This window comes from Haplochromis burtoni, unplaced genomic scaffold (genome assembly GCF_018398535.1).
Source record: "Haplochromis burtoni strain Fernald_Lab_line unplaced genomic scaffold, NCSU_Asbu1 Contig_291, whole genome shotgun sequence".
Taxonomy (NCBI): Eukaryota; Metazoa; Chordata; class Actinopteri; order Cichliformes; family Cichlidae; genus Haplochromis; species Haplochromis burtoni.
In genome coordinates this window covers 190339-204207 of record NW_024582652.1, presented here as the reverse complement: position 1 = coordinate 204207, position 13869 = coordinate 190339, and the positions used below count along the sequence as shown (strand labels likewise).

Here is a 13869-nt window from a genome sequence, read left to right as displayed (position 1 = left end):
TGATAATCTGATCCATGGACCAGATCAGGGCATCTTTAGTTACTTTCTGGGTAATTTAATACATGTAACCATTGGCTACTGAGAAGAGTAATCAGAGTACTTTCCCCCAGAATAAACTCCCTGTAGCTGTTAGCTTTGTGTTAGTTCACTCTAGGAGCCTGTGTTCTGCTCTGAGGTTTCCTCCTGTGAAAAGGGAGTTTTTCCTCCCCACTGTCTCCACCCTGTGCTCACAGGCCTGAGTGAGTCTCTCTGGACTGTTGCAGAGTCTACCGTATGAATATGAGGCGACTGTAGTTGTCATTTGGCGCTGTATCAACAATATTACAGGGTGTATTCATGCTATGAATAGTGGCGGAGCACAGAGGGGCGGAGCACAGAGGGGCGGGTCCAGATGCGATGCCTTCTCATCACTTTCTCCATCATTTCTGAGCGGTCATGGCTTCCTTCGTTCAGACCCACGTCAGTTCAATTCAATTTTATTTATATAGCACCAAATCACAACAAAAGTCGCCTCAAGGCGCTTCATAGATACAGAGAAAAACCCAACAATCATGTGACCCCCTATTGAGCAGCACTTTGGCGACAGTGGGAAGGAAAAACTCCCTTTTAACAGGAAGAAACCTCCAGCAGAACCAGGCTCAGGGAGGGGCGGGGCCATCTGCTGTGATTGGTTGGGGTGAGAGCATCCTGCATGTTTAAACGTGTGCTTTTGGTTAATCTTTGCAGGCTGTGTGAGGGCGGCTGCAGCTGAGCTCTGGTTTACTTGTGTTTTGATCACAGGCTCGTTTTCTGCTGTTTCTGTGTCAGAATCATTTTCACATAGTTGTTTTCTAACATTAAGAGCAGCCTCGGGGTGAGAGCGGCGCAGCAGGGGCCTCGGGTTTACCAGCCAGTCTGCTGCCAGTCACAAAGTGGAGACATTACGATCTTCCAGGAAAAAGTGCATGAAAACAAATGAAAAGAAGCGAGAGCGGGAGAGCGGCGTTTAATCCTCCTAAGCCTCAGCTTGTGCTGGAGCCGTGTACCTGCGCGCTCGCCGGGTTGTTGTGGAATGACCTGAATATGCCAGACGTTGCTGCAGGCTGTGTTTTGTTGTTTCGCTGTCTTCCTTCCTGGGAGGAGAGGTGGGAGACTTTGGCTGAATTTGGAGGGCTTTGCCAGAGAGGGGGAGGAGCTGGATAAACAGGCGTCGGATGAAACATTCATGATTCTCTGCAGGAAAATTAGATCATTGCTACAGCTGAAAGGTCGCAGCGAGGCCGGCGCATGAAGTCAAAGGCCAATACATTAGGAACAGGTTGGAGAAGAAGGTTAAAACAGCGTTCCTGTGATGACGGGACGGGGTGACACCCGGCTGACGGCTGTGGAGCTCATGAACATTTTACTGCAGTGCACCCGGAGACCAGCAGGGGGCCCCGCTTTGCTTTGTTTTCTAATTTTGTAAAAATGTAAATTTCTCCCTGTTTTTATTTCTCGGGGAATTCAGGACCTCTGCAGGTCCTTGAGCAGCCTTAAAACAAATCTTTGAATATTGTTAGAATTTCATTATGATTCCCAGAGCTGGGAATAACGAACAGCCTTTAACCACAGAGCGACACAGCCAGCTCTCCCGTTTAAGCTCTGTCCTGTCTCCTGGTTCCTCGCCGCATCTCCTCGCTTGGATTTCCGTTTCCGGGAAGCGGATGAAGGAGCAGGGAGGCCAGTGTGGCGAGGGTCCAGGCCCCGAGCGGCATGCTCGTGCGTCGTTGCTCCAGGATGAAGGCTGACGAGAGATCACAGTGAAATATGAAGGACGGAGTCAAAGGCGGAGACTCTATTGTGTTCTATTATGAATAGAGACGATAAATAAATGAGTGACGAGCGTGATGGTGGCAGCTTTAGCGGTGCTGTAGGCAGGCGCTGCACGGACGCCTTCCTGACCGCACATTGCAGTAAGGTGGACGTTACACAGGGATCACAGAGGCAGCGGGCTGAGGAGGCGGTGCCGTGATGGGAACTGGTGACGTCATCGCGGGGAGGAGGAGTTTATACGGGTCGTAGTTGATACAGGAGGAGGTGTGGCGGATGCATCACTGTCTCCTCCTGTTTGACCCAATTATAAAAGTCCGGTTTTATTCTGTGACCTCAGTAAGTCCTGATCTTTATAGAGTCTGAGGTCACAGAGCGAGCGCGGCTGCAGTCGCCCCCTGCAGGCCGTTAGAAATGGTGCAGGTTGAAGGAGCTCTGCAGGGTTAAAAACCTGCAGGCGGGATCCTGGCTGCCAGTAAAGCTCAGCTTTCAGCGCGGGGCAGCCCGCTCTGTTTTATTTGTTTGTTAATTATGTAAAAACATTTCTACATGTTTTTATTTAGAAAGTGGATTCAGGGCCCCCGAGGGTCCTTGAATAACAAGCGCTTGTTACTGTGCGTCAGGATGGAACGACTCTCCTGCTGTGGCGCTGCAGCCATGTGCTGCTTCTCCGACATGTGACGATCCGCTGAAGTCTCTCTCAGCCAATCTCACAAACTTGGCTGACATCCTGCGGTGTGCGCTCACCTGTTCCAGCTCACACACTGAAAATCCCTGCAGGGCCCACAGCCACAGGTGTGGCCCACAGACAGGGAGGGAGGGAGGGAGAGGAGAGAGAGGGAGGGAGGTGAGGAGGAGGCAGAAGTAGGTCATCCTCTCTGCACCGGAGCAACAAAACACCAAAAACAAACTGATCCAGAGTTTGTGTCTCAGAGTCTTTCACTTTGTCCTCATCAGTATTTCCCTCTCTCCTCTCCTCTCCCTCCCTCTCTCCTCTCCTCTCTCTCCCCCCTCTCTCCTCTCTCTCTCCCCCTCCCCCTCTCTCCCCTCTCTCCCCTCTGTCTTCTTCTTCTCTCCCTCTTTTAAAAATAGCTCTCCCCCTGACTTCGTCAGCCGTGTGCTGACAGCAGATAACAAACCTTCTGATGATGAAGTAATTGTGGACATCTCCTGTTTTTCACTCCTCCAGCCGTTCCCGCCCTCCTCTGTCCTTCCTCATCTCCTTCCCTCGCCTCCTCAGCTCCTCTCAGTTATTCTGCTTCCTTGCTTCCTTCCTTCTCGTCTCCTGGAGATCACACGACAGAATTCCCTCTGAAGTGACGACTCGCCCGAGTGCAGAGTTAGCTCGTTCACACAGGAAGCTTTCAAACACGAGTCTCCCTCGGTGCAGAGTCGCTGATCAATTATTCATGGAGTACGGTATCAGTGATTGTCAGTATTGATTCATAATCGACTGATAAACTCAGATAACCTGATGCGTTAACAAAGTTAGACTTTAATTCTGCTGATCGGTGTGTTAGTGAGTGTGTGAAGCAACTAAATGGTTGTTTTTAAAAAGTGCTCCACCCAAGCCTCGTCTCTGCAGAGCTTCCTGGGTCTGCGACGGGTCTGCTCCCAGCTAAAGAACGCTTCGTCTGGGAGGCGTCACGGGGACATTCTGGTCAGAAACCTCCGAGCCCCTCCCTCTGTGAGCCCGCCACACTCACGGGGTCCTGCAGGACTGGACGGGGTCGACACTGGCTGCTGCAGGAGGAGAATCTAAGTGTTTAATTACAGTGTTTTAAAGTTCCTCTATGACTCGACAACAACATGTATTAAAAGACTGAATGCTGTGCGTCAGTAAACATCAGCCGGCCGGTGCGAGGACCTCAGCGGTGTTTCCTACGTGCTGATGGATGCACGGCTACAGCGTTGGCTGCAGCGAGTGTTTCCATGCTGATGATTGGGTGCTTATTGCTTTCAGTTTAGTTTTTGATGCCACAACAGGCAGGTTTAGGTTTCTGAGCATGCTCAGTAGATCCTTTGACTTGCTGGGCAGCTTATCGGCTCTATCCCGGGAACATCACAGGATTGAAACTGTAGCTTTGGATAAAGGATGTCTGGAAAACATTTGCTTAGCCTGCATGAGGCTGACTGTGGATAAACAGAGCACAGACCTGGACCGGATCCGTCCCGTCGACTCTCTGCTGCTCTGCTCTAACCTGTCAAAGCGTGAGAACCAGCCACAGTCTGAAGCTTAGAAGCTGCCCAGCGTCAAAGCTTTTAAAGGACACTGGGAGCTGCAGTCGTTGTAGTGCACAGGTGTTTGAGCCTAGTAGCTGTTACCTGATCACACGATGGCTTGGTTATAAATGCCTTTTATAATTAGGTTACACTCGGTGTCTGTGTGAAAGATCCAAAGTGAAGTTTGACTTTGAGACTTCGGCCTTCGGTCCATCATCCCGTGCCACTTCCTGTCCAGAGGAGATATTGAGCTGCCTGGCGGGCGTTTCCAACACTTTCTAATCTCTTTGTTGCTCTTTTATTTATTTATTTTCCTCTCGTCTGTCTTTTTGTTTTGCTCATTAGCGCAGCGCTCATTACACCGGGTCCATTACAGCTGAGGGTTTGTATGAATCAGGGTGATGGAGAGCCTCGAGACCTCGTCTCCGGCCCTGCTGAGCCTGAAAGGGGAGGCCGGACGCTTGAATGACAAACTCTGAGAAACTTGGGAAGATGTTTGTCCTTCCCAAACCCATCATCCTTCATTTTCTCGTTTATACTCAGTTATACTTCCCTGTCATTGGTTTCTCTCTCGATTCATCGTTCTTTCTTTGTCGTAGTCTGTTCACTCTTCCTTCTCTGTATTCTTTAGCTTGGTTGTGTTTTCCTGTTCTGCTTGTCCTTCTGCCTGTAGCGCTACTTAAAAAAACTGCATTTGCTTTGGCCGATATTTGCAATCTCAGTTATTTACCAGGTTAACTCTTTACCCCTCGAAGGCCTGTGAGGGAAACCCTTGAAGCTCTTTTCTGAACGGAGTGGTTTGGTGCATGTTTCGGGCCTGCTCATCGGGCAGAATGAGTCTGCATCGGACGCTGGTGACGGTCTCTGCCTACAGCTGACCTCGGAAACCTGAGAACTGGTCGTCAGAGCTCGTCAGATCAACGCGTTAAACCGTCCTCATGCAATTATTCAACTGCTCATTTGTTTTTGTAAATGACTTTTGCTTAAGAGTTTTAAACCTTCCAGGATGAACTGGAACTATCAGCAGAACCACGAAACGGTTGCTTTGGATTTAAACGTCTCTGATATCGAGACTGCGAGGGTCTACGTTTGTGCAATACCGCTTTAAACCACACGATGGTGCAGAGAGTTTAACCGAGAGCACTTTCCTGCTGCGGTGCGGATAAAGACACGGGGTTAGCTCGTAACGTCATCACACTTCCATTTATGCTCGCCGTTACGGCGCAGGTAGCCGAGTGATAGGTGTCGCCACTCAGGCCTGAAGATTAGACGGCGGTCGACTCGCACAGTCACCAGAGAACCGGAGCTGGCAGCTTCAGCTGCTCGTCTACACCTGCTGAGAAACGGGCAGCTGCGACCTCTGACCTCAGAGCGCTGTCACAGGTGAGCCGCTGACAGACCTTTGATTGGTTCAGGTGGATCTCGAAGGCTTCGGTGTTTGGAGCTGTTGTGCATGCTGCAGGGCGAGGTGTTTGTGATTTACAGCACGGACAAACTTCACGTTGAAAAAATGAGAAAATCATCCTGATTGTTTAATGTCCAGAATCCTTGAAGCTCGGACGATGATGATGAAGATGATTGAGACCAGGCTGGGTGATTGTCTTCATCTCCTCCCGCCCTTTTCCTTTCCTCTTTGCTTTCATCCTACACTAAAACATTTCTCCTGATTTTTCTTCCCGACTTCCTTAATTGCTCATTTCCTTCTCCAGCGTCTTCATCCCTTTCCCGTCTCCGTCATCCTTTTCCTGTGTTTATTCCTTTTTCCTTCATCCTTCCTTTCTGTCTTAGTTTTTGTCTTCTTCCACCACAGCTTCGTTTCCTCCATCCTTTCTGTTTCACTTTCAAACCAATCTCGAGCCGTTTTCCTCGCCGCTCCCCGTCACGTCCTTGTAATGAGCGCCGTATTTAACCGCGGCATGTAAATCTGATCCATCACACTTTTATTGGTTCTGTCTTAAATCCTAAATGAGCTCGAGACACAAAGACAGACAGAGAAGACGAACGGCTTTGCTGTAACTTCCCAAGGTCGGCGTTGTACTTTCTCCACATCGGAGGAGCTGCCAGCTGTAACGAGGCTCCGAGACCATCGACACAGAGCGCTGGAAATTAAACCAATAATCATTTTCACTGCCGCGGCTCCTGCCAGAAAATTCCCCGGTGTTTGTAATTTGTCTGTTTGCATTTGCTTCTCGGTGTGTACTTATTATCTGCAGCCACCGCACTCCGTGGTCCTGGTGGCTGCAGATGCAGCAGAAAGCCGAGGGAAGCGTTGGGGTGCGGCGCTGCTCGGGTTTGAGGTTAGCGAGGTCCCGAGCTGGCAGATTTCTAACACCTACGCTGCCAGCTGCTCAGAGTGTGGAGGAGACAGAAGCCGTTTCACTCTGTAAAAATAAAATCTGAGAGAGGATATGTCGAGCTCGCTCCCTGGTGTGTCGGGCAGGTGATGCAGAACGGCAAACAGGCTCACGCACTTTGGCCTTTCACATATAAAACGTCGCAGCGTTTCCCACACGCCGACTTTACCTGGTGGGGCTGGTTTCAGAGTTATTCTTACTCCTTCGTGTGTCCAGGAGAATCGTGCACCAAAGTTACTGCTAACCAGTAGCTGATCGCAGCGAGTCGGATCTGGTGTCTCCAGCCGTCTGTGTCCACGGCGGACGATGATCGAGGAAAAAGTCTACCGACAAACCCGGCTCGACTGTCTTAGACTGGAGATGGAGGACCACGCCACCCAGAACCTGCCGGACGTGGAGAACTGGTCATCAGGGACAACCATCATGTAGGCCAGGATGGAGGAGGTGGAGTTTGTCCACAGGACTCAGTTTAATTAAGAAAACATGGTTTGACCTGACGTAAACACTTCTGTGGGAAAGGATGTCGTCACTTTCACATGGCTGCGTTTGTGTGAAATATTGTTGACGTGGGGTCTGAAACACGACCCAACCTTTGGTCAGCAAATTCCAGCGAAAGGTTGCACAAACAGAAATCTGATGCCTCTAATCCAGTCCTCCTTCAAAGTGTTCAGCTTGTGTTGCTTTAGAGAAATATTTATTCAGTTCAACTCCAAAGAAACCTACACAGTGGAGGCCAAAACGCGTAGTTAAAGGAGTTCGTGCCAGTGATGAAGACGGAGGAGGGGACCACGTCCAAAATCCAAATCTTTGCTTAAAAACAAGCGGAAGCAGGCAAAAAGGCAAACTCTGTAAAACTGTCCAAAGAGGTAAGATGAACCGGATCAGGGAAAGCCCGAGGAGCCTGACAGGTGAGCTCGAGTGTGTGTGGTAATTGGCAGACAGGGAGCAGGTGTGGAATAAAACAGTGAGACTAATGAGGGCAGCACAGACGGTCTGAGGGGGAAACAACAAAGGAAGGAAGTGAAAGCAACACAAGAACCAATGATTAGAAAACAGGAAATAACTCTGTGCAGTGACCGAAAGAATGAAATCACTGATGCAAGCGGCTGATGGGCCTCTGTGATGGACTCGGAGCCACAGCTCCTCCACGTCCAGAGGGGACGGGGGAGGTGGTGAGGGCATCGGGTTAGGACCCTATCAGGAGGCCGCGAGGCAGAGCCAGAACTCAGGTGGACGGCGATGCTCGAACCAAAACGTCACAGCAGTCCAAACTCTGAGAGACGTCCGTAGCTCTGGCTCAGCTTTTTCTACATTCAGTGAAATGACGGCGGTTTTTCAAAGTCGGGTTCGAACACGTCGTTTGTGTGTGATTATCGTCGATGCAGTGATACAAACTGGAGACTTTGAGTTTGTTGGTAGAAGCGCGTCTACCTCTCAGCACATCTGAATAAACGGTGATGAAGTTTAAAGACTTTGAACAAAAGTATCTAAAAAACATCAATAAATACACAAAGACGATGAAGACGATGAAGGCTGGTGCACACACGTAATCGGAGCTGTCAGAGCGACACACACACACAGTCGTCTGCGGTCTCTCACGCTGACGTCTCCACTCAGCGAGCATCGGTTTATCGATCGCGGCGCTCTCTGGACGTTCTGCAGCTCTCGTGTTTTCTTGTGAGAATCTGCAGGAAATCAAATCAGCGCAGGTCAGGGAAGCGTGGCGTGGAGTCCCGCCGCCCTCCGGCTGCAAACACAGCCTGCAGCCTTTACAGCCGACTGTCCGCCGAGTGCATCGGGCTGTCTGGCCCGAGAAACGAGGGGCTGTCAGGTCGATGTCACTGCAAACAGAGATTTAAGTACCTCAGTTTCACTTCTGATAAACTCCGTGTTTGTTCAAGTGCTTCTTGTAGAAAAGGTGTCATCGTGGAAATCAAACTTCCACCCCGCTCTCGTTAACGCCGCGCCGTTTTGACGTTTTGAGACCCCTGAGATGTGAGAGCGCTCCCAGAGTAACCGGCCCTAAAGCTGGATTTTATGGCCGAATGCTAGAAAATAACGATGTTGTTCGACCACAGAGGGAAGCAAATCTGTTTATGGCTGCTGCAAACAGCCACACTCGAAGGTGGCGTGGGAAGCTCGCCATAAAAGCAAAGGGAGGCAGAGGGAGCCATGACAGGGAATAAAGCAGAGGAAGGATTTATGTAGGAAATGAAAAAGATCGGGAAGTTTCAGCAGAAATTCCTCCTGAAGAGCTTCTGTCCCCACTGAGAAGCTTTTCTGATGATGTTCATCCTCACAGCCAAACATGGACGCCACAGCAGCGTGCAGCCGCGCGCTCTGAAATAAACGTGTTCAAAACGTGAGCTGACGTCTGATTTATTTTCCATTTCCAGAGTTTCAAAAGAGGAGCTTTGATTTGGACACCTTTTATTTTGAAAAATTCCTTGTATTTACTCGTACCACTTCCTGCTGTGCAGCACGACTCGTGTCGATGCGATCGGCTCCAGCTGTGTCCGAGCTGGAACGCCGTATTCCCGGGATGATGCTTCACTAAGACAGGACGCGGTGGTCCGGTGGATGTGAAGGGACTCCACATCACTTTGTGACGGGAGGTTGCGTGTCATCAGTATCCTACGCTCTCATTGGTCACTTCAGCCACTCCTGAAGTTTAGAAAACTCGGACGTCTCTGTTAGTCACTTTCTTCGTGGTGCTTCCTGAAGAGACCAAAGCTGGATGGACTGCACGTCTTCCAGATGTTTGATAGGACACCATCCAATCCAACATCTGGACGCTGGGTGGTTTTGGGGTCATTTTGAGAGCAGAGCTGATGGAGGCTTTATTGCTTCATGATACACTGTAGCTCAGCACTGACCCTGGAGACGAGGTGTCCCGCCTGGTTGCTGAGAGGGTCGTGGGCTCAGGCCTGGGAGGGACGATCTGTGTCTCCACAGCTGTCCTGTTGGGTGGTCAGGACTCTGGACCTGCTGGTCTCTGATGTTGAGGTTCTTCTGTTTTGCTGGTTTTCCGCTCTGTTGTTGCTGTTTGCTCTCAGCGCGCTGCCTGCAGCTTTGTCATGTGCACTAATTTGTCTTTTTTATTTGTTTGTTTGTCGTCGCTCGTCTGCAGGTCCCTCCTGTGCTGTTGTTCAGGTTTCAGAAAGTCCTCCGAGGCTTTCACCGTCTCAGCTGCACAAACGTTTCTGTTTACTGCTCAGTGCCACTGTCGTTTCCTGCAGACGCGATGAATGAAACTGAGCTCTGTGTGTGTGTGTTACAGAAACTATGCACTACGGCGTGTCCGTGATGCCTTCAAGGCCAACAGAAATGTAGAGGATCCAAAGGCTGTGGAGAGACTGATGGAGGAGGGATGGCAGACTCTGGCACTGATACAGAGACAGGTGTGACACACACACACACACACACACACACACACACACACACAGGTTTGTACTGCTGTTGTTGGGAGGACCTGCCTGTGATCGTGCCCTCCACACTGACACTAAAACACCAGGTGAAAGGAAAAGTTGAGAAGAGGAAGTGAGACCATCGAGCAGTTTCCCTCTCAGTGTTCGTTCAGCTCTGAGGATGAACCGAGCTGGGGGATCATTTTTGTTCCAGCAGTTAAAGTTATAACAGCAGTGGAAGAGTTTGTAACTCAATATAATAAAAACTGCCTGGAAAAAATTAAACTGAAATCAAAATAAATACAGTGAGAAAAATAATTAGAATAGAATTCAACTTTTTTGCACATGCACAGGTACAGGGCAACGAAATGCAGTTTGCATCCATCCAGAAGTGCTTTAGTGATATAGATATATTACAATATATATTAGCAATAATATAGATATGTGAGTATATTACAGAAATGGGTCTAATTAGATCCACAGGTCAAAATATGAAGTAACAGTGAAATGAAGAGCAGAGGCAGGATCAGAGGATGCTGATCTGCAGCAGCTGTTTGTTACATGATGATGTTTTTCTTCTTCCTCTCTGAGGTTGTAGAGCTGTGAGCAGGTGCTGACATGAACCCAGTGTGAGGCAGGTTATCCTCAATGTCATCATGAAGTTGATGCATTCATGGAATAACGAGCCGAACGCGTTAATATTGATCAGTGATCAGCTCCACCCTGAGCCCTGCACCATCACTCTCACACTCTCAGGTTAACCAGGTTAACTAGAATGCAGATGAACACCTGCTTACCGACTCACCACCTGTCGTCCCCCCCCCCCACACACACACACACACACACACGCACACAGACACACACATTACCTTGGCAGGTCAGGGCTAATCACCTCACTGTTGGTCACTTTGTTCCCTTAATGCATCAGCAGCCTCTCAGCCAATCCCCATGGATGACCGAGCGTCTCCCAGTCTCTCTCTCTCACACACGTTCACACATTCTGAAGACGGGGACATGTGTTGTTGCTGCTCTCGCTCATCGTCAGCGGTTGGTTTTTAGCTGCTACCTGAGGCTAACTGGCGCTGACAGGTGGAGCACCTCCCTCTAAGTATTACCGCTAACAGGCGTGCTAACAGGCGTGCTAACAGGCGTGCTAACAGCGAGTATCTGGATGTAGAATTTACAGTAAAAAACACAACGCCAGGGCTGAAGTGTGTTTGAAGGCCAGCAGGGGGCGATAAACTTCCAGCCCTGCAGAAGTTTATGGGTGAAGTTTGGCTCTGACGTCTGTAAAAGGTCCTGATGGGTTTGTGGGTGAGTCGATAGACCGGTTTCACCGTCACATCTTCCCCGCCCCATCACATCCAGTTTGTGTTGCCAAGATGGCGCTGAGGAATCGCACGTCGCTGTCACGGTAGAAGTCACATGGTCAGAAGTACTGAGCCACCGCCATGCTGCGCCTGCAGGAGCTGCTCAGCTGCTGGTTTGTGTGCTGATGTTGGTGCCAGAGGGAGTTTGATTCACCGTGTGGCCCCGCCCCTTACCTTACGCGGTGGTTGAGTCGCTGTGGTTTTCTTATTGTTATGGTTAGTTTGTGAGTTAGGCTAACATTTAGTCGCAGAGGAACGTGCTTCATGGTTAAAGCACCTTAAATAGGAACATTTGTAGGGTCACAGGACCTTCAGTCTTCTTGGTTAGGGTGAATCAGAAACTTCCCAGCAAACGTCACTAAACTGAGTGAGCAGAAACGCAGAGGAAGTTCTTTGCTGGCTTTTCTTGCTGTTCTGCTTCTTTCTCAGGTCATTTTCACGGCTTGATGTCCACTCCAGAGCATCTCTTTATTTCCTCGCTGACTCGTCTGCTTGGTTGTTATCGAGTTAGACCGCTCTGCAGCCAGGCTCTGTGCTGACTGCACGCTTTGTTTGCTGCTCGGATCCTTCACGCCTGCTGCAAATCAGAAATGATGAATTACGAAGGCTGCACGCTGACGTGTCGCAGCGCCGTGAGGCCGCAGCCTCGTTCGCGTGCTCCGTGTGGCGCCCGTCACGTATGTTACCCTGTCGTGTATTTACCGCTCACATGTCAGCCGGCCACGGTGTTCACTCCTCACCTCAGAGTTCAGACAACATTTGATTGAGGACCCGCTCACCACCACCTCTCCCAGGCGAGGCATTCCAGGGCAGAAGCTGAAGACATTACTTCCTGTTTCGCTTTGGATCGACTCAGTGACGTCTGCTTAGACTGCTGCCTCTTTGACCCAAACTTCCAGATGGATGGATGCAGGGATGGAGGGATGGATGCATGAACAGGTGATGTAAGGTTGGATGGTTGTAGTGCAACCAGCTCCTGGAGTAAAGCTGTGAGGTGGAGTCATGGAGGTAAAATGAGCCGACGACACGTTCGAGGTTGCAGGAAAGAAGCTGAGCTGTGACAGAAGCTTGTAGAGCTCCATCTACCCGCCTCCACGTGGAGCTCGCTCTGCACACGGAGTAAGACCTCCACCTTTGTTCACCCACAGTTATTAACTGTGTCGATGTGTTTCACGCTTCAGAGTGAACTTTATTTACGTGCGTGGTGAAGGCTTGGAGGTCTGAGCACCTGAACAGGTAGAACTGAGGCCCGTTAGACACGTCACAACTTCCAAAAATGTACATTTATGGTTTTCTGGAGGTTCACACCAACGCCCGTCTCTCTCTGTGTAGTGTTTCATCCTCCGTGAGATTAAAGGCTGCAGCCAGTTTTCACACATCCACAAACGCCGGCGTCAGCACAGCGTTCTGCAGGAAACGGCGACAGCTTTGACATACAGCGTACGCATCAGCGCGCTCCGATTGGCTGGGCGGACCCGGAGCGCAGAGTGTTTTATGTTCCCATTTCACTACAGTGTGTGTGTGTGTGTGTGTGTGTGTGTGTGTGTGTGTGTGTGTGTGTGTGTGTCCTCTGCATCCGCCCACACTGACTCACAGATTAAGTGCATCAGAGCAGGAATGCTCCTGTTGCAGTACTTCAGGCTTCTGGAAGAATCCATCCCGGCTCCTGGTGGAGGAGCCTGTGTGCTTCATCCAGGCTGGCCCCTCCCCTGTGCACACATCCGTACAGTGTGTTATATAAGAGGCGGAGCGGGTGGGGGCACAAACATCTTGCCTCGGCTGACAATGAATAATAAGCTGAGTCCCTTTAAAGCATCGCGCCTCGTGTTCATTATTCATTCTCTGATAGTCAGACCGAAGGAGAAAACAACAGGTAAATGCAAACAGTCAAATACCTTTCACAACAACCCCGGGCTACATGTGCTCCCACCCCTCATTACCATACCCAGCGTGCAACAGGAAGCAGTAACCCCGTCACATGCCCGTGGCAGGTTTAAAAGTCGCCCAGCTGGTAGCGTGCCGTCAGTGCTCAAACACCTGCAGCCAGGTGTGTCCCTGAGAGGCTTCCTCTGCTCGAGGGTGGAGGTAGAGCTGGAGCCCCTCATGTGAAATATTCCAACAACAACGAGCGACGTTAGCGTGGCTTTGGCCAGCGAATGAAGAACGCTGCAGACTGAAGTGTGACTGGTTTAGAGGGCCACCTAACAGTCTCCTTACATGTGGAAGAGGCTTTATTTCCTGTCAGGTTTGGGCACCGCCCCCCGGCTCTCAGGGTCAGGTTTCACACTAAAGCTGTTAGTTGTGGTGAAAATGTGCCGTACTGGCCTCACTGAGGCTGCGACCCGGAGCCCCTCCTGCAGTTTGAACAAACAACACTGCCTCACAGGTGTCGCTCTGGCTCCGCCTCTCCTCTCCTGCTGACCCGGTGACCTCGCTCCTCCTTCGTTACGTGCCGCTCACTGAAGCAGCTCAGTGAGGTTGAAGCGAGCGGATCTGCAGCCGGGCTTCGAGCCGCGCTCGTCCCTCATCGCCGCTCCGCTCGCTGTCTGTTTATTTTTTGTTGTTTGTGTTTATATTCATGTGTGGGCGTACAGTGTGGATTCATCTGCCGCATGTGGGCGTACTTCTGTGACTCTGCAGCGCTGATTGTGTGCATACGCTCAAAAACTGGAGTTTGTTCTTAATTGTCTGTGTGTGTGTGTGTGTGTGCGTGTGCGTCTGTGTGTG

The 13869-nt window shown here is 50.3% G+C and overlaps 1 protein-coding gene across 1 annotated transcript in view; it reads left to right on the top strand.

The window, feature by feature from the left end:
• The window catches only part of LOC102309360 (LYR motif-containing protein 4B), a 38444-nt gene that overhangs the window by 2832 nt on the left and 21743 nt on the right, over window positions 1-13869 (top strand). The window contains exon 2 of the mRNA XM_005940355.3: window positions 9646-9766. Within this exon, the coding sequence (XP_005940417.1) occupies window positions 9646-9766 (121 nt within the window). The remainder of the gene's footprint in view (window positions 1-9645; window positions 9767-13869) is intronic.